Raw genomic sequence first — 27,810 nt, 5'->3', positions numbered from 1 at the left:
TGAATATGGATCTGTTGACATACATGCAGCTCCATCTGCTAATGAAGACCATGTGATGGAGAGGAAAACTCTATCCCACGCACGATCAGAAAGCCAACAGAGGACCTAAAGTTAGCACTGGTCAAGCTATTGTCAAACTATCATTTCAAGGGCAAGTACGTTTGTTTTTAAAAAACAACATTCAGTAATCTCTGGTCTGCTTTAAAAATGGTATTTTGTACGTTTTTCCTGTTAATGAGATCAAACAGATGAAGGGAACTTAGAATTTAACCACCCATATTTATCGTTCTCATTTCACTTTTTAGTGGATCACAGTAACTTACCAAATCAATACAATACCATGGAGCAGAAATCCTTTTACTTATCTTACTTAGCTAAGAACAAAGACTGTTACAAAACAGTTGTCAATATTAAGACAGCTAAAATAAGCTAAAAGCAAAGACAGCCAGTAAAGTAATCATTCATCACAGAGTTTACAACAGCGTTGAATTCAGCCTGGGATGGTCTTTCATTTAATTTCCCTCAGCAAACTATTCCAGGTGGCTAGAGCAGAAAATAGCAAATTAAATTCTCCATTCATACACTATGGACACAGGGCAATTATAGGTCTTGTGATCTAAGATTATAATGACATAATCAACAAATGGGAAATATATGAGATCACATGACCTGTTATTAAAAATAAAAACAACTAAAACCGCCCATCCCTTTAAAAATATGTTGTTTGAAGTGTAGATGCATATACAAGAGACAATTAAAATAAAAGAATGATATATATTTATATTTACATTTGATTTTATTTGATTTTATTGTTTGTTCTACAGTTTTTATCATCTGCAGCATAAACTATCCTCAGGTTCACTCAAACTGGCCGTCAGAGCGCTGATTGGCTGTCGCGTTGTATTGGGCGTGGCCACTGTAATGATCAGACATGTGATTGGTTGGCTGGAGTTGGTACTCGTAGTGGGCGGTGCCGTACTGTAGCTGGCTGTCACACAGAGAAGTTAGACCGTACATTCAACAGTGTAACGGGACAGGCGTCGGTAAAGTGGAGTTTTCCCCGGGATTTCCTCGTTATCTCTCTTCTTGAAGTTGACTGATCTTTATATGGTGGACGCCGTTATTCGTCACAACTCACAGCTACGCTTTCTCGTGAAAAATGGAAACATTCATATGAGTTTGAATGGAGCAAAGCGTGCGCGTCTGACGGCAGAGGAGGAAGGTGGACCGGACAGTGGACAGTTGAGCGGATTTGAAACAGGAAATCATCCCATACTGAGCGAACGGCGAGTCCTGTGAACGCTGACAGACGGTGGCTGCTCGGCGTGTTTGGAGTTCGTTTCAAGCTGACAACTGTTCGGTTTTTTCGGGGCGGGGGGGTGGTTTTGATGCGGCCGAGTTTGAGTCGAGAAGGTTTCCCCGCAAATGACGTGGAATAGCACGATGAGCAGTGGCTACAGTAGCTTGGAGGAGGACTCCGAAGAGTACTTTTTCACGGCCAGGACCTCTTTCTTCAAAAAACCCCTGGGAAAAGTCACAGAGAGCAAGGTAAACACGATAAATACTGTGCCCTCCTTTCAGTAGAATCCCCCTGTAAGCTGTTTGTGTTTTGTAGACAAGTAACTTCTCGGTAGACAAACTCTGAAACTCCAGTTTCCGAGGGGGGCGTCCCTCAGATCTTCGTTCAACAATTTGTCAAATCAGTATTCCCTATCTTACTAACAAAAGCACATATGAGGCAGGAATTGACTGAAGCCCCTTTGCAGTAATGTGGTAGTCATACTTAACATCGACATATTCAATATTAAAAGATCTCACTCATTTAAGTTAGATGATCACTTTTTGAGTTGGCTCACCTGTTACGCTCGCCCAGTAATATCCACCCCATGAAGGAGCAGAGTCAGCTGTAAAGCTTATGTTTTTGTGGGTAGTTCTCTATGCCTAATTTACCAGAAGAGCCATAAGACTTTAAAAGTTGTACAGTGTTATGTTCTACCTTTGGCATTGGCTTGCCCATGAACAAGGGAACATTAAATGGACAGAATTGTCAATGTTGTTTGGCAAGTGTTGGAGCAAGTTGAAGGAATATTTGCATAACAACAACAGCAGCCAGTCTGTGGCTTAATCCCTTTTTGACAGTTGTCAGGTTTAGCCTACATTTCATCTGACAATAAATGTTGAGTCTCCCTCTCTTGTGGCCCACTATCAGTTGTGGAAGAGAATGGAGCCAGTGGTTATTACCCTCAGGGACTCACATGAGCCGACCACAACCCCAATCTTGTGGCTCACTTTGGCCCACACCCAGAGTTGAAACAACCCTAAATAAAATTATACATTCCAGCCTAGATTTAAATTTGTTTGTGAAGTCTTCCCCTGCCTGCAGACTGTGAGAATTAGGTCTAGACTGAGCATTGGATTTAGTTAAAATCAGATACGTTCGGCTTTATCATGTCTGGTACACAAAAAATTAGGTCACTGTCCAGGTCCTTGACTAAATACTGGCATAGTACAGTCTTCAAGTGGCTCCCACACAGATGCATTCACACACATTCTCACAGTATCTCAGACACAGTCTGTCAAACACAGCTGGTTTGTTCCACACTTTCAAGACTCAGCACAGTTCAACAGAATCAAGCCATTCTTCTTCTCTGCCCACTTAATGTGTGTGTGCATATTCTACAGCAATGCATGACCCTTCACTTTTCCATGACAGACAGGTCCTCATTCCTCATGGCACTGTGTGTTTGTGTGTGTGGCGTGGATGCACAATGTGGCCCATACAGGGCTGCAAGAGAGGTTGTGACCTGTGGTCTCTTAAACTGTGGCTCCGGACCTGAAATGGGACGCTGGAAGCCGCCTGGTGGTTTCCCACATGCCAACAGTAGTTACAACTAAAGAGGGGACGCGTCCTTTGGGAAAAATGTGTGGGACCGCTGTAAGAAATTACTGGTTCTGTATGTGAAAAATAGAAGGTTATTGTGAGAGGCAGTAATAGATTACCTTAAAATACTGGTCATCATTATTGACTGTTTTATTATCAACAAACATGTTTTTTGAATACTGTATTCTTCCAGCTTTGTCGTGGTAACAATAGCAGGTTTTCTTGTTATATGCTGCAGAACTGATTCAGGCATTATATCCAACTACATTTACCCACACACAAAGATATTTTTGTGTATTTTTTGTATGTTTTTCTTTTGAAAAAGTGTATAAAAAGCCATTGAATTGGCTGAAAAGAATGGTACCTTCATGTGTGTTTGTATAAATGTGGACGTTTTAGAGCTATGAAGCACTGTACAACTGGCCCATTCATAGTTCTTAATCAAGGTACCAGGCTGTGGTCTGTATGAGAAAGTGAAGTTTAATAAGCTTCAGTTTAAACAGAGAGAGGGAGGACAAACAGAGAGAAGAACAAAGACTGACGGACTGATGGGTAGATGGTCAAACAGGGAAATGAGATATTACAGTCTGACCAGGGGAGGATTTATCTCCAGACTGAGGCAGCGTTCATACCCACTCCTCATCAGCACACACACATTCTCGCCCCCCTGCTCGCCCGCCCGCCCATCCACCTTTTTTTCAGTGTGTGAATGGTGTTGCTGTCGGGAAATGTCACGCTGACCAGTGGGTCTGTGTGTCTCATGAAAAAACACTGGAGGATAATCCCACCCAACCCCCAGGACACACACACACACACACACACTGGACAGCCAAAGCAGCTCATCTTCAATTCAAATGGCAGACTGTAATCTTGCTGTGTGGCATATTCATCATCTTTCAGATGCGGTGTTGGGATCTCACAGCCGTGCTGCAGCAGGAACATCCACTGACCTAAATCAGTCTTATTTTTAATAATAATGAAATTTGCATTCATAGATTTTATTTTAAAAAGGATTTCGTTCATTGATTTTTATGTCCTATTCTGAGTGTCCAACACTCAGTAGGACAGAGGCAGTGTTATTAACATGCTGCAGTCTGTGTTGGCTGTGTACAGCTGTGGTTTTCTGTATGTCACACAGCAGCATGGTTGTACACTTGAGGACATTTAATATAGTTTGCTCTGACAGTGGTTGTGTTGTGTCTGTGTGGGGGATGGATGTCAGCAGGTCAGCAGTTGGTTTCGCGCTCACTGCTGTTTGGTGGATGGGTATCAAGAGCTGTCCTTGGAACTTAGAACCAACATTTTCAAGAACTGTCGATTTAAATAAGAACGTGTGTGTGTAAACTTACAGCTGTGATAGACAAAAGGTAGTTGTGGAAGAAGTCTGTCTACATTAAACAGCAATGGAAAGATATATACAAGAATATTTCTATATATAATATTCATTAATCAGTTTGTGTTTTGATACATAACCGTAGTTATTTGATAAATAAGAAGTTCGTATATGACTGGTGGTATGACAACATACCACTCCTAAAAGTTGAATTCCAGGCCTGTAAACCAGCTCATGACTTCAGCAGCAGTACAACACGACGGCATTGGTGTTTGTCCATCGCCGGTCTTTGTGTGTGTCAGTCACAGAAAGGAAGTGGTGTGTCCTCACAACTCGCGGTGCGGTGAACTGTGTGTTGACAAAAACCCTGTTCCTCAGTCTTCTCAGTAAGAGAAGTGAAGCGGCGGTGTTTGCCTTTCAGATTAATTGACATCATAGTGTACAGTACAGTGTGTGATAATGGGAGGTTGTTTGTTGACCCCCCCCCCCCCCCCCCCCCCCCACACACACACACACACACACACACACACACACACACACACACACACACTGATAGCTCACTCCCACTGCTGAGTTCTGGTGCAATATTTTAACCAGACCATGACCTGCAGCCCCGTCAAGGTGTGTTTTCCATTGCAGTCATTTCTGTTTGTTTGTTTGTTTGTTTTTTAGGCACATGGGAAGTCATTTCATGTGTCCGGTCAGACCAGTCTGTGTGCTTCTTGATTACTTTATCACTTCTTTTTTTTTTTTGCGTAATGAGAATTTCTTTGGAATCCCAGCGCCGTTTATAGTGAGTTCATTCTTTACTGCTGAGGTTAGATTTCTACTTCCTTATCTGTTGCTCTGGGAAAAGTACCTTTATGTTTTTTATCTCCAAGGACAACTGACAGACTGACTGACTGCCATAGTTGTAGACGCAGATCTTATCTCTCCCTCTCCTTTTCTCACACACACTCACAGTATCCTACTCTGTGATATCACCGACCATTTTCTGTACCAGCAGCAGCAAACCGGACACACCTCATTTTGCAGACTTTGTACATTCCTTACCTGTAAACTCAGTCTGATTTCTGTGATGGTAAACTTGGACTGTTGGTTGAACAAGATATTTAAAAATGTAAAACATAAATACTGTGTTACTGCAGCATTGGCTTATTTTTATTAGAATGTCATCTTTGTAAAATCCTGAGATGTGTTTCCTGTCCTCGTGCACACACGTGAATCCAAATTCGTCCTTTCACACACTCTCCCCCTCTATATTTCCTTCCTCTCTCTATCCAGCCTCACCCCCTGTTTTCTCCACCTCACCCCTCCATCCTCTTCTCTCCTCCCGTCTTCCTGGTTCCTCCGCCATTGTATGTCACTTCCTGCCTGTTTCAGCCTGGCAGCAGCCTCCTGCCTGAAACTGTATCTGCAGTATAAGCCTGTAAGTTGAAGTTTGAGTGTGAGTCGAGCTGCCCTTGGCCCTCTCTCTGAACCTTGATAAAGACTATTAGGCCACAGCCACTGATGCAGATTAAACTCGTGACCCACTAAGTGCCGTTCCTGTCTGACAGGCTGTAAACAAAGTCTCTGTCCTTATTCTTGATCGTTAAATAACATTAGATGTAAATACACGATGCAGCAGAGTCGCTCAGCCCGTCTGTTACTGGAAACAATGAAAGCAAAAGAGGATTTCACAGGAGTCTGACTTCAGTCTGTGATTATAGCTCCCTCGGTGTACCACAGGAAGAGGCCACAGGTTGGTCATTTGGCAAAAGAAGCATCACATGAGTGACTGTGTGTGCGTTTGTGTGTCTTTATGAGCTGCAGTTGTGTTTGAAGGACTTGCAGTCAACCTTTAATGGTGTTTAGACTCGCAATACTGCCCTGCCAACCATAAACACAGGAGTTAGTGTCGGAGAGCTTGAGGGGCCTTGCCGATTGTACTACAAACAAAAGTTAACGTGTTTCTGTTGATGCTTTCTGTTTTAGAAAAATCCCCCTGAAGAGGCGCTGGACGTGATGTATCTGTGGGCAAACTTTGCCTGAACCTTTTATTTTCAGTTTTCGTGTCCCCTTGATGGTTTGAATGCTGTTTCACAGGACTTAAATTTACAAGGACGCCCTGCATAGTTTACTAAAGCTGTTTATAAAGTGGGTTTTGCACTCCAGTTACAACAATGGGAGGGAGCGGTGAAGCCTGAGTATTTGTCGTAAATTAAAGCATTGTTGTGGCCTACAGTTTGTCTACAGTTTGTCAAAAAAAATTTGAAAGTTGTGACAAAAGAAGTTGTGAAAGACAAAAGAATTAATTCACTCAGAAACATAATCTGTAAATTTATCAAAAATGGAAATAATCCTTAGCTGCAGCCCTAAAGGACAAACACAGAGTGATTCCATTCAAAATGTCACTCCATGAAACTTGTAATACCATCACTGTGTGAGTCACTTACTTTGAGTTGTGTTTCTGTTGTGATTTTTGTGAGATAATGTTACTCAGCAACGACAGTGTTACGTTCTCCTCAGCTCCTCAGCCCACCCAGAGCTGATTTAATGATTTAACGAGATTTAATGTCTGTTGCTGGTGCAGCTGCAGCTCCAGAAGCTTTCACACACTGACGGGTATAAAACTTACAAGCTCCCTTTCATATTATGCTGCAGTGTGTTTACTTTAAAGTAGATGATAAAGTCAAAAGTAAAGAATTAATGCCAAGTGTCAAACAAAAATGTTAAGTTTACTTCATTACTTTGCTCGTATGATATTAGACAGTCTTACTGCATGAGCTGGCAAAGTTGTGTGTGTCACTGTGTGTGTGTGCAGTTTGGTGTTTTGAAGTAAAGTCTCTGTTGACTGTCTGCAGGTTACATAAAGCTTTTTATGAGACTCTTTCCCCTCGACAGCGCTCTGCTTTTCCAAAGGAAGCATAAGTGGAATTGTTCTAAACTGCGCAGCCCTCGCTATCTCTTCAAACAGAACCGGAGCGCTTTCATGCCTCGAAACACACACACACACACACACACACACACACCTCCTCTAATGCAGCAGTGGGCTGTGTTGTATAATAAGATAAATCTGCCTTTGAAAGGAGCCACCTGCGTCATGGAGAATATGAGGTGTTTGTCAGGACTGTGTGTGTGTGTTGGAGATCTGTCTAAAGACCCTGAATGTTACCTATCTATCTATCTATCTATCTATCTGTCTGTCTATCTGTCTGTCTATAACATTCAGGGTCTTTTCCACTCTGAGATGAATTATTTTCTAATGGGAAAGTCTAACTACTGAGTACTGTTAGACAGATTAATCAGCAGTGGAACTGACCATCAGCTGCAGCCCTACATTAACTGTCTGCATCACGTTTTACTCGGTGCTGTTGTTATGTGCCTGGTTACAGTTTCCGAGGCTTGTCACCAGTGATGAATCACTCAGCCAGCTGCTTCAAACAAACCCTCTGCTGTCCGGCTGTGGTCCAAACTTTATGAACAGGTGGTCAAGTTGGGTTTTTTTTTTTCTCCTGCCCCGACTCCATCTTACCTCTGTGAAGAAACTGACCACCTGTAGCATCATATTACAAGGTCAAAGGGCACCAGATGGGAGATGTCACTTTTTTTATTTTTCAGCAGCAATAGCAAACATGCCGTGAGAAGATTATTTAAGATCAGATGTTGAGATCCAGTATATCAACTATATCACTGCCACTTCCTCACAACCAAAATGTGATATCAAAGAGTATGACCCACTCGTAACATTGAACAAAAGCAGCAAATCACAGTTTTCCTTTTTTTTTTTTAGTTCCTCTGAATACAGTTAGCTTTTTCTGCATAATAGAATTATAAAAACAGTAAATCAAAGCATCAGCGTATCATCCTGCTCTGCTGGTTTCCAAGTTTAAACTGGTTTTGCTGCTGAAAATGTGTTTTTTAAAAGTGAGTGGGACTTCCTGCCCTGCCTTCTCTGTGTTTATGTGATCAGTAATGGAGCATGTGTTGGTCGGTCTCTGCTGTTGCCACCGTGCTCTGTAAGCTATTCTGTCACATACCAGTCTTCAGTTAGAAGCTCATCTGGGAGCAGTTTAGACCGGCTGCGATCTCCGGGGCTCGCCATTATCACCAAACCACAGCGCACTTTGAGGTGGTTGGTGCTTTCTTTGATGTGCGAAGGAGAAAGTGAGAGTCAAATGATGATAAATGGGGGGGTTTACAGTAAGTGTGGGTTGATGTGCTGAAGGAAACCTGCGCTGGATGTTTTTCGGACGGCCATTTTTGGTGTGAGAGTTAGTGCTGTGGTTCGGTGGAGGTTAGAGGTCTGGGACAGAGGTGGTTTCTGGGAAGGCTGAAGGACAAAGTGTGAATGTGATCGATGTTTTCTCCACACGAGCAGTGATCCCCCTTAATTTAACATAGAATTAATTATTTTGGGTGATACTGGTTTACTTTTACTGTAAAGTCTAAAATATTAATTTTGGTATCAGCCTCATAAATTCAGTATTTGTTGTGCCAGTGTAACTGCCTCATTCTTCTAGAGATGTTTCTAGTTCATATTTCATATGCAAAGCCTTTAAAGTTACAACTCTATATTTTATTGTGACACAAACATGGAGAAACCGTTAGTTTATGAGCAGCGTTGTCATTTAAAGGCAGTAACGGTGCCGTGCCTCTGAATAAATGCAGCTGAACATCTATTAAGTCAATGAAATGTGCAATAAAATAACATGAAATGGCGTCAGCGGTTTTTGCAGTGCAGTAAATTGCGTTCCTTACACCCCGCCCCTCCCACCAGGACACGCTTAATGTTGGGTTTACACATAATGATGGCATAGAGACTCACAGACCTGCGTGCCAAACAGCCCATCACCCTGTGTGTCATTTGTTGTTTCATGCGATGCTTAAAATGAAGCAACAATCCAGCTCAGAACTTAATGTGCTCACACACGTGCGCACACACAGACAGACACAGACACACAAAATAAAACCCCCCAAGGTCTGTGGGCTGTGAATGTTCTGGCTGATCATTACGTTGATGTGTGTGGTGGTTTTGAACATTAGGATTTGTCTCACGGTGGTTAAATATCACTCAATCTATGTTTTGGCTGGCTGGATGTTGGAATACGTGTGTGCGTGTGTGTGTTTTGTGTTCCTGTGTGTAGGTGAAGGGGTTGTTCATGCTCTTTAAAGGGATTTTCCACTGTTGCTGGTCTGACTGCAGAGTGGCATTACAGCCATCGTTACACACGGTCAGGGCAGCACATCTCACAGGTATTGTTTCCCCTGTTTCTATTATCAGACTCCGTACAGACACACCTGCCTTTGACATCCTCATTGTGTCCATTGTCCAGCAGCACTGTGATACCACGTAATGTAATATAAGACCTGCTGTTACTGAAATCAAAATGGTTTCGCTTCTTTACCATTTGAGAACGTGTCAGATTCAGCTCCACACTGAGCGCGTGGATATCCTGGTTATGGTTTGGGTTTATGTTTTTTGTGTTTATACATGTAAACATCATGTCCCATATCCAGAAACCTGGATTAGCACCTGTCCTGGTTTGGTGGGATCCAAATAGTTACAGGTCTCTTGTATTAGACTGCATTCATTTTAGCCAGGTGGACTCCTGCAAGTTCAGTGATAATCTGTTGGACACGCTGGACACTGTGTGACCAGTGTGATGTGATGTGATGGTGTCATTGGCTTCTGTTGTGTACACTGAGATATCAGACAGCGTCATAACCACATACATGAATGTGTGCTCACTGCGTTTGAGCAGCCTACGGAGCCTGTATGTAATGTTCATGTAGGAGGAGTGTCAGACTGAGTGGGGGTCATGTAGTAATAAAGTTGTCAGATGTGACTGATGGCGACCGGCTTGTTGCTCTCTTGCTTCACATCTGAGTCACTGAGGCCGCCGAGGGGAGCTCTCTGCCCCGATTCCTGCTCTCATTATCGTTCATTACAGCTGCTTGTGTTGCGTTTGTGTTTGTTTGCTTTTGCTTTCTTTGTCTATGTTTCTTTTGAGTTCTATTCCGTCTTATTGCGGCTTCCAGAGAGTTCAGCCATCTCATTAAATAACTTTACGAGGCTGTTTTCGATGATGTAGGACTTTGGAAAAATCGGTTCTGGATTGATCTGAGTGTTGTGATTTAGCAACAAACATTAATCTTATGAAGTCATGTTTGTGTGAGTGAATTTTTCAGGCTTGAGCCATCTGTACATCCATAAATTTACATGTAGACCATCTCTGTCCCCTGTTCTGCCCATTATTTGGTCTATGACTGTAAATAATGTGCGTTTACAGCTGTGAGTCGAAAAACTAATCTGAATTAGTTTTACCTTATAAGTCCTTATTCATCCTGGGCTGTAACACCCTGTAACTGTTGATTAATTGATTAGTCATATGATGGAAGGTTTTTTCCAACCTGACAAGAATAATATTCTGATGATAAACTCTGACTAACAGGAAGTTTAAGGATTTATTTGTTCTGTTTGGTGTTCTTATCTACCAGACGATTAATCGATCACTTAAGAAAATAATTGGCAGATTAAATGATGATGAAAATAACCATTGTTTAAGAGGATTTGCTGTTTTTCTCTCTGTCATTTAGTTGTAAATGAAATATCTCTGTAGTTTTGGACTGTGGCTCAGACAACACAAGCAATTCTAGAACATTTCAGCTTATTGTTGCCTCACCATCCTCGAACACACACTCCTCTCTTCTTGCTGTCAAGGTCAGAACCGTGGAAGTTTCATCATATCATCCTACACATGCTTACTCACCACACACACGCCCACACACACACACACACACAGCCACAAAAGTACACACCTCTTTGGATCTGTTGCTCAATTCTTCTTGTGTTAACAAATGAAATGTTTTTCTTTCACCTTCTACTGTTTGTATTTAGCAATCTTAACTGTGTGTTTGTGTGCAGGGATTTATATTTGTGTGTGTGTGTGTGTGTGTGTGTGTGTGAGAGAGAGAGAGAGCGAGCGAGAGAGAGAGAGAGAGAGAGAGAGAGAGAGAGAGAGAGATCCCAGGCCAAACACTGTCTTTTCCCAGTATGTAGCTGTTCTAATAAAAGCCATTTTTCAGTCTAATGAGAACATTTCCCAGCGGGCAGTTAACAGTTTAGACAGCGGCTCCAGTGTGAGCTGACAGTCAGAGTGCTTGGACGGCAGCTGCGTCATGTTTCTAATGTTATATTTGTCTCCAAAGCAACCGAGTTAACTGCGTGATTAGTAGCTGAGTTTTAAAAAGAAGGCAGCAGGTTTTTTTTTTTTTTTTAAACGTGCAGCTAAAGATAGAAAAGGTTTTAATTCATTTAGTTATGAGAAAGACATTTTCTTGATGGATCCTCCTCCTCGTCTTCTCGTGTGTGTGTCGCCTGCTTCCTTCCACTTTGTGTTTATCTTCCTCTTCTCTCCTTTCACATCCTCATTCTTCGTTTCTTATCAATCTTTTCATTCTTTTGCTGGCTCTGTCCCTTTGTCTTTCCATTCTTCTTTCCATTATTGTTTGTCTGTCTCCTCCCTTTGCTGCTCCATCCTTACTCTTTGCTTCCTCCTCCTGCTCCTCTTCCTCCTCCTCGGCCTTGGTAAAGGTCTTGATGGAGCTCGTTTCTCTGGGTGGTCCCTCCAAACAGACTTGTGTGTCCTAACATAACTGTGTGTCCTTTACTCTGCTCTCTGTGTTTCCACATTGTACTTACTGAACCACACTGGAAACAGAGACTTTCCAGTTTGGTTCACATCATTGTGTTGAACGCAGCCTCTTGTCTCCATGTGGTCCAGCTGGTTTAGTCTGCAGGTTTGACTTCTCTGTTTGCAGAGACAATAGCTTAACTTTGGCCTGAACTGAGCCTGAATTCTTATGAGCAAGAGATGTTGATCAGATCGAGTTTTGTGCGTGACTAGTTTTAGTGTCCCTTAAATGAAATTTGTTTCATGCTGAAAAAGAAAACTTAAAATAGAAGCGCAGAGAATAACGTCAAACCAAAGAGACAGGTATCTGTGTCACCCTTGAAGCTCTGGAAGCCGCCCAGGTGTAAACGAATACCGATTAGTCTTTACACAGAAAGACCTGTGGCGGTTAATAAAGAGCATACGCAGTATTTAGCACTGCAGAAGAGAGATGGAGGGATCTATGAAAGGCTTTAACAGAGCTGCTCTGTATCTACTGTATGAGCGTCCATTAACTCAGGAATGTCCACTTGAGCAGAAGAGTTTGAGCGACTGTTTCTGTCCATTAGCAGAGGAATGTCTGTTATGGAGGAAAGGTGTGAGCACTTCCACTTGTGCTGCACATTTATGCGGCGTCGTTAGTGCCTGTGTGTACCCATTAGTGCAGGAATGCTGGGAGGAAAGGTGTGGCCGATCTCAACTTCCCCCTGTGGGCTCAACAGGAAGTAACATAGAAAGGGAAGGGTTGAGGGCGAGGAGGGAGGAAGAATGGACATGAGACAGTTTGAAGGAAAAAAGACAAAAAAAAAACCATCTTGAAGGAGAAAAGGGATCGAGTATGTTTTGCTAAATTAAATGACCCTCACTTTGGTCAGTTCAAACGTGCAGGGCTTCGAGGACGACTGTCACATGAGGAAATAAACACAGAAACTGAAATAACTCTTGGACAGGTTCAGAATGTCTCTCTTGTCCTTTAAAATACAGGTTAGATTCAGTTAGAACAGCTAAATCACTGTGTTTAGTCTGCCTGTAGCACCATAACGTTCAAACACACCGTCCTGTGCTTTAGGGTCTGTTTAGCCCCAGCTCAGCATGTTTTGTCTGCACACACACACACACACACACTCTTGTGTGGTGATGTCATGTATTTACAGACAGAGGATGAAGACGAGCGTGGCGAACGATGCTAAACAAAGGCAGGAATGCTGCAGGTGTGTGTCACAGAGGGCTGAGGAACACGATGCCATCCCTCGCTCTCACACATGCAGACTAAACTTAAACCAGCTCGGTTATTTTTAAAACAGCAGCTTGAGAACGGGGAGATTCTGACACGGAGACAGAGATAAAACTTAACAAGGCTCTCGTTCTGCGTGTCTCTCTGTCTCCTCGGGCCTGCAGCTGTTTTTCCCTCACTCGTCTCTTTCTGTCTCGTCACCTTTTATTCCCCCTTTCTCTTCTGCTTTTTCCAGCCCTGGCTCCCAGAGCAGAGTCTGTTCTGCTTTTTAATGCTCGTCTGTTTCGTGCAACAAGTGCAGTATGGAGACATGAACTTTAACCAAGCCAATGTTAGGTGCAGCCAGTTTTTATACATGGAAAGTATTTTTTATTTGTCCTACTCTAGAGCTGACAGATGGACTGGACAGAGGAATACGTCTGCTATCATAACAGGACTGACACAGACCAGACAACTTAGACGGCCTTAGACTTCACCACCTTCAGTACCTGCAGTGGAACCAGTAACATAGACCAGTATTCACTGATAGCCTGTGTCAGCACACTGTCACACTGTGTGAACACCAGGATTTCACCCATCACCTCCACTGACCAGCTTCCTGTTTTGTTAGTGTTGGGAGACATAAGCTGAGCGTGATCGCCTGTGCTTTTACATTATTAATGACGTGATATAATGTGGAGTGATGCTGCTACAAGAGGCTTTCTGCTGAAACCTAGTTAGTGTCTTTGTCGTCTGTCCTCCCTTCTCGTTTTTGTCCGGTGTTGCTCTTCCAGCTTCAGTGGGAGGATTCGCTTTGCTCTTAAATAGGACCATGACCTCATTGTGTTGCAGCTCCGCTGTGCTCCGCTTCTCCTGTTTGTTTGGATTTGGTCGCTCTCACTCTCCCAGTTCCTCTTAACTCTCTGTGTCCTGGACGTCAAACAGTCAGGATGGGACAAACTCATAGACGCTCTCACGAGAGATACAGTGGTAGCGGCCAGTAAAGTCACTGTGGGTCCGTTTCACCCAGCTCTGATATTACTGGGCCTCCTTTCTGACCGCAGCTTGTTAAAATGTTTTTCTTTTAATTGTAAAACTTTTTCTGAGGAATCATTCCAGTCTCGAGTGGGAAGATTTTACTCAACATTAAAACTGGCAGCAACTCCAGCCACAAAGACTTTCATTATCATGGGTTTCTGTGGAGTTATGACCATCATCCAAAAAAACAAAAAAAAACAAAACGCCATCATGTCCATGAAAAAGTTGTTTCAGAAGCTTCTCCACCCTGACAAGAACAAAAGTCTGGAGGAAACACTGGAGCCTTGTGATTTTTTTTGGCATACAAATCTCCAGAATTAGCAATAAAGAAAACATTGGCTATCAGCTGCTCCAGTTCAAAAATATTAATACTGGCCTGTATAAATAAAATGATGGTCACACACACATGTTAAGACTCCTTTAGGAGCTCGGGGTGGGGGGGGCGGGGGTCAGCAACAAGAGCCTAAGTTCAGTGGAACCTCTGTTAAAATGTGGATGCAATGGCAGCTTCTATTAAAGGCCATAAATAAATTGGTGTATGAGTGAGATCAACAGCTGAGCCGTGGTTTAACTAGTCAGGGTGCGGTGTAAGGGCAGCTAATGTAGGTTGGAAGTTACTTAATCTACTAGGTCACCAGGTTTAGCTCCTGACATACAGATGATCATGCACACACACACACACACACACACACACTCCACAGTCACGAGAGGAAGGATTCCCCTGAGGGAGTATCGTTTATCATGTTTCCCTTTTTTTTTCTTGTTTCTGTGTGTTTTGTTTTGTCGTTTTTCTTCTCTGTGGATGGTGAGATGACAGTTAATCGTCTTACCTGTCACCTCTTGCTAATACGCTGTGACTCATCTGACCTGGCAGGTGCTTAAAGTTGAGCCTGGTTGTGGGAAAAGGTCAGAATTTAACGATGACGAAATTCAGTTCATCAGGAGTATTTCAGACGCACATTAGGGAAAGATACGGGAGATTCATGGTGTCAGGACTTTGTGTGTGTGTGTCTGTGTGATCAGATTTGTTGTCCTTGCGTGTGTCCCCCCTTTAATCCTGATGAGTCAGTGTCTGTCTCTGTGAGACTGACAGACAGAGTGAGACATGCAGGTCAGGAACACCGGTTTTACTGAGCTCTCCTACTTCCATGTGTTAGATATTTTCCCTTTAACTTTACTGCCTCATTTTAACATTTTTATTAGAGTCCAACCAAAAATACTTTATTTGAGTCGATCAGTCAATCATGTTGATTTACAGAACATTAATCAGCAACTTTTTTGATCATCTAATAATCCAGTCTAAAATATGCAAAGGACAGTGTATTGTTAATGAATCGCACGGTTATTTTCTTGATTAGCTGATTTTAGGAGGAAAAGCAGCAAATTAATTTTCCTCTGATCCACTAATTGATCATCATCAGCTCTAAACTCAACAGTTAAACAGCTGTGATGGACACGGACTGGGCCAGATGTGTCGTTTCATCTAAAATCCTCATCTCTCTCTCTGTAGGCTTCCTGGTGTGACCGCCCAGTTCCCCCGCAGAGATCATCGGATTTCATTTAATATAATCTAAACGTGCGATCGAAGACATCGGGGGTGGAGCTAAAGTCTCTCAGATTCATGTTGCTCTTGTATATAATTCACTTTAGCTCACACCCAGACTGGCATTCCTGTTCTCCCTCAGAGCTGTAAACCTATCAGTGGACACATTACAGCGTTAGAACCTCTCAGAGCTGCGGTGTGTGTCTGTGTGTGTGTGTGTGTGTGTGTGTGTCTGTGAGTCTGCAGTGTTTGCACATGCTGTATTGGCACCTTGTCTTTTCCTTGAGCAGTGTGTGTTTTCCATATATGGGTGTATGTGCCTTCAAAGCCTCTCTGGATTCTGGACTGTGTGTGTGTGCGTGCGTGCGTGTGTGTGTGTGTGTGTGTGTGTGTGTGTGTGTGTGTGTGTGTGTGTGTGTGTGTGCGTGCGTGTGTGTGTGTGTGTGGTTTTTAATAGATGCAGAGGAGAGCTGCACTATGCCCATGTAAGCACACACTACGCTGGGGAATTAAACTCAGTCTAAAGACTCTGCATTGCCACTCACTCACTCACTCACTCACTCACTCACTCACTCACTCACTCACTCACTCACTCTGTACAGACAGAAGATAGAAAACATCAGGACGAATCACTGCCCTGACGGTCACAGCGTTGGTTTGCCTTCATTGACTCTTCGGTTTATTGTCTGTGACTCGTTGACTCTGTGTAGAGTCATGTGATTCATATCATATCATATGAATCAGGTCCAAAGTTGTGGACAGACGTTATTTCTGAGCGTAAGTTGTTGGTCAGGGTGGAGATGGTTGGTCCAAACCGAGCAGCGTGCATCGTGCAGTGATTGCTTGAAAACATTTTAATTGGCTCTGAGGTCAGTCGACAGCCTTTTTTTTTTTTTATAACGGATTATGTAACAGATTTGGCTTTGTCCGTCGTGTGACCTAAATTATAACTCTACTTTTGTTTGTTTGTTTGTTTTCTGCAGTCGCAGCTGATTTGAATTTAAATCTGATTTGATCAGAAGAGTTGGACCGAGTACATCAGCTCGCGAGGTTCCTGCGTGTGTGTTCGACCTTGTGTCAGTCGTGTTATCCTGCACGTGCAGATGTTTGCCTCTGCACCGTACACGTGTCTGTGTGTCGTCTTTATCTGGAGCTTTCTCTATCAGCTGACCTTTGTTTTGACCTTCCCCGCCCTCTGGCCTTCCCCACCTTCTACGGCTGTTTATACAGAAACACAGCGTCGACTGATGACTGTGGCTTCCCTTCAGTCCTCACATACAGTGAAGCTACACATGCTGCACACATCGCAAGCTGTTTGAATCAGTTACGCACACTCTTCAAGTCCACGTGGCTCAAACTAATGACTTTTCCAACTTTGGAAACATTTTTTTTTTTTTGTTTTTGTTGCTGTGTTTGAGTTTTGTTTTGTGTGCGACATGACATGCTCTGTCCTGCAGGAGGTTGTTTCCACGTTTGGTCTAAAATTAGAAGTCAGTCGCTCAGCATGGGACCCGGGCTGATCAGAAATGTGTTTTTGTCATGTGCTGACCCTCCAGCACCGGGATCCTCGAGTCTGCGCTTCGAGTGTGAGCCTGAGATAATGTGGTTTCGACCTGGGCGCCCGTACAGCAGTTTGACGGAAGGCGTGTGCTCAAATGAGACGAGTTCTAAAAGCATTGTGCGTTGTGTTTTATTCTCAGTGCACGTACACCACAAATGTGACCTCTGCAAGTGATCTCCTCCCTCACTATTATCATAGCAGTGGGCTGGGTCACATGAAAGACACCATAATGCTCTATTGTGCCCCAGAGCCCTGTGCAATGACTTAAAGTACATTCTGCATATGCAACACAGACAAAGCAAACACGCTCCAGCTGCCTTCACATCCTATGGTTTCCATCACAAAGGTACAGAATCAGTTCAGCTTCTGTTAGATTCAGATAGTGTCAGAAAATACATTTAACACTTACCCAGTGTGATTTATGTCAGAAGTTTGCTTCTTTTATTAGTTTATCATTATTTCTGCAGGAATGTAAATTTGCATGCAGTAGAAGTTAGCAGTGGTAAGATTTTTTTTTCATCATAATTAATCTTTATTAACATAATAAGTTATTTTTTTTATTCTAATGACCTCATCTATCACCATGCAGATTAGAGACAGAGAAACGAGAGGTCGGCACACTAACTCATGCTCTGACTTTGCCCTGATGTGAAGAGCTTCAGGACGGATGTAACCGATTATCTGCTTCAAAAAATATATGGAACGTCTGAATTGTGAAAAGACGTAAAGAGGAACATGATCAGAAGGAGCTGCAGGAAGGGACCTGAAGAACACGAACACATGACGCTGTTGATTTGGATGAGGAAACCTACTCATCCACATGTCCTGCTGCTATTGTCCAAACAGAGGCCGCACTGTTGAAACCATCTCGGGTCGACTTGTGACTTATCATGTCACGTTTCCTTTTATTCTCTTTCTCCCTCTGTCAGGATGTGGAGAAGGAGAGAGAGCTGCGGACGGAGTTCAGCAGGGAGGAAATCAGGCAGAAGATCGAGCACTACAACTCAGTGACCAGAGACCACCTTAAAATGACACTGGTGAGTGGGGAACACACACACACACACTGGCTGAGTCAGTGATTTCTCATTTCTCCTTTTTAAAACAGGTGCACTGTGCCTTTAGATTTAATTAGCAGAAGCCGCCATCACACACAACATTAAGACTTATTTTAAAAAGGTGGATAATCATCGTGAAGACCTGAACTGTTTGTTAAGTTAGGTGAAAACTTACCCAACTTTTCTGTCCCTGCTACAAGAAGAAACATGTTGATATGAATATATAACCCGCTGCAGCGTCCAAACATGCCAAGTCACACAGGCTTTAACTTTTAACATCCGAGGTGTGCTGAAGTTTCAGCCTTCCTCCTGCTCCCAGCATTCCTCAGCAGTCACATCAGAGTGATGTGATGTTATTCCTGCGATTGTTCTCCCCCACAGTGTTTTCCTTGGCAGCGTGAAAGGTGTGCGAGGCTGTGTTCACACCGCGAGGCACAATAACTCTGCGTTAAATCCAGCGGAGATGAAGGGTTTTAGGCGAAGCAGAGGTTTAGTCCGCTCAGACGTGCCTTGTACAACTGGTCGTGCAACGTCACCATCAGATCTTTCTTCATTTTTAATAGTCAGGAACTGAAGGCACTTTGTTGGAGTTTCACCTTCTGTTTTGAAATATTATGTATTTTTCCCAGGAGTTTTCATAAAGGGGAAGTTCAGCTGAGTTCCTGAGAGAATCAGTAAATACAGGGGAAATGAATTCAGCTCAGGTGTAGTGGAAATGAACTGTGGTCATGGCTGAAATGATCAGAGCTGATCACATCACTGTGTGAAGCCTGCAGACATGTAGTTCACTTCTTTCTTTCTATTTCTGTCTTATCTCTTATTTTTATTTCTTTACGTCTTCAGCTTCGTCTGAGATGATGCAGGTTTCTCTTCTTCCTGTCCACCAGGCCGGAGCAGTACAGCCTCAGATTAATATCACAGTACAATTGAAGCCTGGACAGTAATACTACACACCGCAGTGTATTATTCTTAAAATTTCAATTTGCAGATTAATTAGCTGGCTTGTGTTTTTTGACGTCTGTTCACACTGATCCTGTTTGTCCACTTACAACCTTCACGCTTGCACATAAACTCTCACGCACACTTGTCCAGGCTCCATATGGAGTAAATAGATTAGGATGCTGTTCCTCCGTCTGGGGCCATCTGTCCTGCGGGACACACTGGTTGGAATTGGGTGAACTGGTTTTCATCTGGAGAGACCAGAGCTCTGGAAACTTTATATTCAGTTAACCGAAGACAAACAGATCAGGTGATACTGTCGTACGTTTACCTGTGATTTTTCTGTAAACATCATGAGGTTGGACTATAACTGTCTGTGTCTCTCTCTCTGTCTGTCTCTCCCTCAGGGTTCCTCTGGTGTGTATACTGGTTTCATCAAAGTCCAGATGGATTTGAGGAGGCCGGTGACGGTGAGGGGGGGCCAGAGAGGAGGAGGAGGAGCCGTGGTGGAGGAGGCCTTTTATCTGCCCCGAGGAGTCATCAACACCCTCCACATCAGCTCCAATAACACCGTCAGACAGGTGGCTAACACACACACACACACACACACACAGACACACACACACACATACATCAACACACCTCCCAGCCTGCTGAATAACTTAATTAGGATGTGAGGACATATGGGTTGAAGTCGAGGTTGGACAGAAACAGGCTGATGCTGAACTTTTATTAAAAACCCGATTGGCTCTGACGTGTTCATTAACCTGCACTGATTGAACACATCAGTGTGCTGCAGCAGACGTTCTCCTGTAGGACCTTTCACACACTGAGTCAGTTCAGAGGCAAATAAAGTCATTAAAACAATATTCAAACACAGTGAAAGAGAAAAGAAACGTGTCAGCAGACAACCAGGCTAAAGAGTAACACACCTGAAATAAAAAGGGTCACTGATCTTCAGCCCTTTTATTCTGACATTGAATAAATTCGGTGTCAGCAGTTGTTGCGGTGATATGAGACCAGGTTCACGGTGTCTCTGTCTCCATCAGGATGTTTGATGATTTGTTCTTGTGTGTGTGCAGGTGATCGTCGCCCTGTTGAACAAGTTCACAGTCGCAGACAACCCGGCTAAATACGCCCTGTACAAACGCTACCGCAGGGAGGAGCAGGGTAAGACTGAGCCCCCCGACCCTGTGTGTGTGTGTGTCTGTGTCTGTGTGTGTGTGTGTGAGAGAGAGAGTTAGCACGACAGGCGACTGTGTTTCATGCCACTCGTGCCACGCTCGGCATCAGATGCTTTGGCACTGACATAGTGTCGACGATCTGTGTGTGTGTGTGTGTGTGTGTATTTCTGGATGCCTCACTCTCATTCCCCTGGTTGGTGGATGCCTCAGGGCTCTCCCCACTATCAACAGCTCACCAGGAATATACACACACACACACACACACACACACACTCTATGAATCAACAGCTGCTGCAGGTCATTGGGTGTCAGATATGAGTGTCTCCAAGTGACTGAGTTTATTGGCCTCATACATGAATTTAAACCATAAAACAAAACCCAGAGTCAGTTGTTTACTCGTTGAATTTGTGTGACTTGTTTTTATGTCTCGTTTGAAGTCTGTGAAACATGTTGCCCCCAAACCTTTATAGAGATTCGGGGTGTTTTTCCCCGGCGTGTTACTTCTGTCATACAAGCTGCCGGTCTGGTCTTCGCTCGTTACTGGAGATGTGCAGTGAGACAGGCTGCTAATAAAAAATACTGCGTCTAGACACGTCTGACAACAGATGTATTTTAGACCGCAAATGTACATGAGCTCAGATACAAAGCTTCTCAGACAGTGGTTGGGGTGAATCTTTGAATAAAGTCATTAAAACCGAGCAGGCGGTGGAGCCCTGTTTCTGCTGTTTCATCAGGGATATAAATAAAGTTTTGGTTGAACTGTGACCTAGAAATGGAGAAATGTCTGTGACCTTCAGTTTCAGGATGAACCACAGCGGCTCCAGTCGAGGTCATTTGTCTGCTAAATTCTTTTACTCGTTTTCCTGAAAGCAGTCAGATGAGAGGATCTGTGCCTACGGTGGCCCTGAGAGCTCATCACACTGCAGCTTCAGAAAACACGTGCAAACAGACAAAACACACTCGAGAAAACATCTTCACCGATCTGACAACGCGAGCATTTTTAAAAAAAAAACTACTGCAGAGTGAGAAACACGACCAGATATAAGTGGAAACGAGCTGCAGATACAGAAAATAAAACCGTTCGCTGAAACATCAGCTCAGTCTAACAACACGGATCTCTCTCCTTCTCCCTCTGTTTTTGTAAATTACTGGTCGTTAATGTGCCGCACCCATCCTTTCATCCTCTGCCATGCCTGTTTATATGTTCACACACACACACACACACACACACACACGAAATGCAAGATTTAACTGCAGAGACCGCAGTGCTGCCTGCATGTATGTGGTTTGATGGAAGCACAGAATGTACAGACTAAATTAACCTTTGTGTGTGTGTGTGTGTCTCTGTGTGTGTGTGTGTGTGTGTGTGTGTGTGTTGCAGTGTATGTGTGTAAGCTGGCGGATGGCGAGCAGCCGTTGTTTCTTCGTCTGATGGCGGGACCCGACGTCGACACGCTCAGCTTCGTACTGAGGGAACAACAGACCGGAGAAGTCATGGTGACTTTACACCTCCCTGCCTCCTCCTCCTCCCCTCCTCCTCTCCACCCATCATCCTCCATATCTACATCTCTGCCCTACACCTCCTCGTCCTGCTCACCTGTTCCTCCTTCCCTTCTTCCTTTCACTCTGTCCTCCTTGCTCTCTGCTTTCCTCTCCTCCTCTTCTTCCTCCTCCATCTTATCTTCATCCATCTTACTTGAGATCTCTTTCTACCCTTCTCCTCCCTCATCATTCTCTTTTTCTCAGTTTTCCTCCAACTTTGATTGTATTTATGAATCTTAAGAATCTCTTTTCGAATCTTTTTCTTGACATTATTTTTTCCTTCTCTGTTTCCATGGGAAACTAAAAACCCTCTCGCTTGCTGTTCTCCTCAGTGGGACGCCTTCTCCATCCCCGAGCTGCGCAACTTCCTGCGGATCCTCGACAAGGAGGAGGAGGAGCAGAAGGAGGCTGTAATTCGCCGTTACGAGGCCTACCGCCAGAGACTGCAGGAGGCGCTGAGGGAGGTCCGAGGGACCTCTTAGAGGATTTAACCTCCATGAGACAGGACTGCTGCCCCCTGGGGGGACGGAGGAGGTGATTTTTACCTCCTCAGAGAAAATGGTGTAAATTTTGACAGAGAGAGGGACGTGAACACAGAATGAGTGGAGAGGATCCAGTGCACGGAAGAAGGGATGAAACAGACGGAAAGAGGGATGATAAAAGACGGCAGAAAAAACTCAGAGACAGCAAATGAAGGACAAGTGATTAAAGGGACGAACGGACAAAAATTCGAATGGTTGATGGAGTTTGATTCATCTTGGAGTTTGAGACTTCAGACTGCTGCCCGCTGTGCTCCGTCTGCCTGCAAACACCAAAGATTCACTTAACTGTGCCATATTCATTCGTCCTCTCTCCCTCTCTCCGTCCATCCCTCTCTTCTCTCTCTTCTTCTTCTTCTCTCACTCTGTCCTGCTGTCACATAATTTATGCAGTTCATCTGATTCCTTTTTGTTTCCCTCGGTTTTCGTGAAGACTCAAGGCCATATGTTGAGTTAGAGTTTTATTTAATTTGTTTGTTTTAAAGGTTTGTACATATTTTTTTTCTTAATTTATATGGGTGAAGCTTTTTATTGTTTGTTTTTTTTTTTTTTTTTTTTCATTTTAAACAAAGTCTTATTTTAGTTTATTCTACAGAGGCGGAGCAACAGTTTGACTGCTGACACAGACACAGAGAATAGTTTATCCAGACTTCTACTGGAGGTAAATACACAAACAACATGAGCATCAGATGTCACTGGATTTAAAGTTTGTCGGTTTAAAATCACAAACAGACCCAGAATCTGCATCTGTATTTACATGACATGAATACCAGAGAAATTAGAGAATACGCTGGAGCTTAAGAAGCTGACATGTTTCACTTGAATTACTCTGAAAGTTGAGAAATATTTCCGATGTGGAGTCTCGAGTGTGCCAAAGTCTTTCTTTTTTTTTTTTTTTGTGTTAAAATGATAATCTGAGTCGATACAGATGTTTTTCTCTTGTTGCTTTTATTCTAACAGAAAGGTGTCAAAATAAATATAACAACAGAGCAGGGGCGAAACATAAACAGTTACTTTATGGAAAGTGTAGTTTTGTTATTCCATTTGCTAACGCGTTTGCCTTTTTATATTCCATCTCATAAATCCTTTGTATCCTGCTGTAACTTTTACTATTTTAATTTAATGAGCAGACACATTAGTCAGTCGGATAACAAAAATTAATATACAAAATAAAACTATTTACAATTAATTTAGCTATTCCATTATAAATAAGCAGCAGAAATCACTTATTAGATATGATATAGGACCTAAATAAAAAATAAAGTAAATATATACTTACATTTTTTTGCTTTTTGTTCATAATGCATCATGTTATTGCAGATTTAAATAATCTTTTATTATTATTATTATTGTTATTATTATTGGCACACTTCAGATTCCATAGTAAATTGGCCTGAAACTTTGACTGAAAACAGACACACACACTCTTCGACTGTAGATACTGACACATAATGGAAGAGGAAAGCTTTTAATAGAAAGAACAGAATAACAGAGTCTCAGAAGCTTGTGAGCACAGGAAGTAGATGAGTTTTGGTTGTTTATGTGGAGTGAAGACTGAGGATGATGAGGATGATGAACTGGTGGGATTTAAAGACTTTGTTTGCATTTGTTTGATGAGGCATGAACTGAACACGCTGATGTGATTCGGATAGACGTGACCCCTGACCTCTGACACCGCGTGGTCAGAGGAGGGAGAAGTGACAATTGACCGGTTTCTGGAAGTGGACTGAGCAGTTTTAGAGGAAGTAGAAAACAGACGTTAGACAGAGGAAGAAAAAAAGAAAAGAACAGAAGAGGATAAGTTTTGTTTCAGAGGAGCCAGAATATGTGAGGGATTTTCATAAAAAGCAGTGTGACTGTGGCCTCGGGGACGATGACGGGATATTTCCTCAAACCGCAAGTCACCGTGATTAACTGCTTGTTCGTTTTTTGCATTTATGAAAGCTCCTGTAATCCACTGCTGAGAGAAAAGGAGGTCTGTAAGTGCAGATAGCTGCAGAGAACAGGAGGAAAAATGGCTGCATTGTCCCGTTCTCGTTGCTTTAAAAGGCCTGTGTTTTTGTCCTCTTATCTCAAGTTAAAACGCGCAGCCCTGACCTCCCTGTCAACCTGGACCTCAGCTTTTTCTTCTGCTGGATAATAGGGGAAAATATGAGGAGAGGAGGGTAGACATTAGGCCAGAAGGAATACGCAGTAGACGATCAAAGATTAAAGATAAATGTACGTCAGCAAGTGCAAAAGAAGGTAAAACAGTTGAAAAGTTGAGGCCTTTTTGTGCAGTTTGGGTTCATGAAAAGCTCCTTTTAAGGTCACAAAGGCCTGTTGATGGTGATGCAAGTAAATAGCTGCCTTAAATATATATGCAACATCTTCTTTGGCAAATGTAACTTATCATTTATGGCTTAGAGACCAAAGAGGCTTTTTTTTTTCAGTGTAGTCTTGTAGAAAAATCTTTCTTCTTTTTTTTTTTTTTTTTTGCTTTCTGAATCAGCAGTTATTCTGGTGTTTGAGGAAACAACAGACAAACAAGTAAAGATAAATCACAAAGACAATCATTTAGACAAACAGAACTACACTTCAGACTGTTTAAATTATCATCATTTATTAAAACTGATGTAAAAAAGCTTGGTTGTTTGAGCTGCAGGTACTGAATGAAGTCAAACTGATGGTGCTGTGGTTGCATTTCTGTAGAGGGATGTTGTACAACACCGCCGTCCAGTGGACAAACACTGCAACTGTTCTCTCATTTCTGTGTCAAATGTATTAATTATCTTACATAGATTTTATTTTTAATTTTTGTTGTTATAACCAAAGATATTTTTGTGGTGTTGCCTGGAGCAAAAACATATTAGAGGCTTCTTCCCACTGGAGGGAAAAACATATATAGTTGAGAGTTTTATTTAAAGGGGTTTTAACCCTGATTTATTCTATTATCAAACACTGGGTTTAATCTATGGAGGCAAAAAAAGGACATAAAGATTTGAATCTAAAAAGTGAAAACTGAAAACCATAATTGTGACATCTAAAGGTTCACTCCACCAATTTTCTGAAAGACCTGTGCATTTAGGTGCCAGGAGGGTGATAAAGAAGTTATTGAATTATCAGTAAATTTCAGACTTGAAATTCAGTATTGGATATTTCAGAGATAAGATTCAAACTGTTTTGGCCTCTTTTTTTGCCTCCGTATGAAATAATTTAACGTGATACAAAAGTCTGCATAGAAACAGTTAATGAACCTTAAAGCCATGTTGTTGTTTATGTATCTGTTAAACAACTTTAGCTGTTTAAACACATCAGACCAGACTAGTTGTATCAGTTCATTTTCTTTTTTTTTCTTTTTTTTGGGGCACTTTAACTTTGAATTCAGGGAAGACGGGTTTTTGATTTTTCTTTTTCTCCGGCTTAATCCGCAAAGCACCGCCGTCACACTCTGTACTTTATCTTAACATCTAATACGCTGTCATCTTAATTTGAAAGGTGTTGTTAAGCTCTCCTTATTATTATATGTTTTTCTGTTTTAACAAATGGAAGTACAGTGTGACAGAAGTTATTTTTGTTCTTATTTTAAGCTCATTTTATTTTTTAACGTCTCAACGAGCTTGCGTATGTTTTGCTCGGTGTTAGCTGTAGACTGTGAAACGTTTGGTTGAATCTCGACTCTTGCATGTGTTCCTGTTTGCCTCCTTGTACACGCTCTCTGCACACACTACTGGGCTGTTCGACTTTAAAGCATGTGTATGAAACAGCAGCGAACAGACGTCACTTGGAAAGTAGTTTTTGGCAACAAGATAAAAAACAAACACTACTTTTCAAATGCTGTCAGAGCGGCTGGTTGTATAAATTAGGGCTTGTTGATCAATTTATCTATTATGAAGCTTTTGGGCCAGTAGTGTTTAAGTATGAAGAGTTGATATATGATACCTGTTGTGTATTCAGAGATCTGGTTTTAAGGCTGTTCAGTTGTAGTTAGAGTCAGAGAACGTACAAACTATTGCCTGAATTTTGAGCCTGAAGGTTTATTCTTGACAAAAATTTCAGAATATTTCACTCCAAAGCAAATACAGCAAATATATTCGAGCTAAAATGGCTTGTTGATTAATTAATAGTTGAATTGGCAGAAAATTAATCAGCAACTGATCCTGTTTTAGGTTCTTCAGGTCAGTTCTCTTGAGTTTTGTGCGATCTGTGACTCTGGTGTCAACAGCCACAGACTGTAACGTTAAAATGCCAAAGATCTGCGTGTAGCTCTTCTGCTATTTACTGATTTTATTTTATTTTCCAGTGATACTGTTTTTGTTGTACACGGGGAGGCAGAGATTACAGACAACACAGTAGATCCTCATTGATTCATCAGGTTTATCTCGTTCCTTGTGAGCATCTGAAAACACAAAGCTCGCTCTGTTGTCGTTCTACACTTGAAGAAAAATGGTCACGGGTTTTAATTTCAGACCTGAGCTGCAAAATCCAAAATTATTGTCGTCTTTAGAATCAAAGAAAGGACGAAAAGAAGCACAGAGGAGGTTTAAAATGGCAAATCACCTTATTTCAATTCACTAATCTGTCTACTCAATGGAAGGTTTATTTATTGAAAGATTTAGTTGAATTTTGGCCTTTGAGCTCGGTCTGAAACGTCCCGATCTGTGGCCTCGGCAGTGCCTTCGTAAAACATTTGACAGCAACAGAAAATCAAACCTGCAGCAGAGAGTGGAGGTTTCATCGGATGTAGATTTCCTCTCTGCGGGCGAACAGTTAACGGAGGCAGGTTTATTTTTGTAGATATCTCTCGGTTTCTCTTGGAATCAAACGTGGCCTCTCCTCACACAAGGCGGGCTGCGTCTATTAAAGGTGAAATTAAAACACAAAGGTCTGTGTGTGTCGGAGTGTCTTCATGTGTCTTTGCAGCTATTCTTTTGTTTTTGTCTGACCTTGAATTAAGAAACAGTTCATAAGATTATTCTGCAGATTTTTTTACTTAATCAAAAGAAAATGAATCAGCCACTACTTTGATTAATCTTTAAATCACACCTTTGGTTATTTACCACACAGGACCCTGTTACTCCTTGTCTAATTCATCCATTCAACTTCCTGGTATTCATCAAACTATTTATCTTTAACAATAATCCTTAGTTGCAGCCCCGTGTTCCACTGCAGCTTCCAGACCAACAAAGATCTTTACTAAATTAAAAGATTTAAATGTAGATACAGAGATATTAGCAGTTCTGTCGTGTGGAGCAGGAGCAGCAGCTCCTCCTCTTGTCCTCTGTTTGACCCCAACTCAAATAACCTCACAATCAAGAAGTGGGAACCCCCCCCACACCCCTGCT

The 27,810-nt window shown here is 42.4% G+C and overlaps 1 protein-coding gene across 1 annotated transcript; it reads left to right on the top strand.

Moving 5' to 3' along the window:
* Positions 1-1,016: 1,016 nt before the first annotated feature.
* rassf3 (Ras association domain family member 3) lies at positions 1,017-27,349 on the top strand. Its single transcript, XM_041030040.1, has 6 exons — positions 1,017-1,548; positions 18,157-18,264; positions 19,629-19,802; positions 20,304-20,391; positions 21,787-21,902; positions 22,280-27,349. The coding sequence occupies exons 1-6, from the start codon at positions 1,426-1,428 to the stop codon at positions 22,427-22,429; spliced, it is 759 nt and encodes a 252-aa protein (XP_040885974.1). The 5' UTR covers positions 1,017-1,425; the 3' UTR covers positions 22,430-27,349.
* The last annotated feature ends 461 nt before the right edge of the window (positions 27,350-27,810 follow it).

The sequence above is a fragment of the Toxotes jaculatrix genome, chromosome 22 (assembly GCF_017976425.1).
Source record: "Toxotes jaculatrix isolate fToxJac2 chromosome 22, fToxJac2.pri, whole genome shotgun sequence".
Classification (NCBI taxonomy): Eukaryota; Metazoa; Chordata; class Actinopteri; family Toxotidae; genus Toxotes; species Toxotes jaculatrix.
The sequence above is the reverse complement of the archived record's forward strand: the minus strand, read 5'-3'. Positions and strand labels throughout refer to the sequence as shown.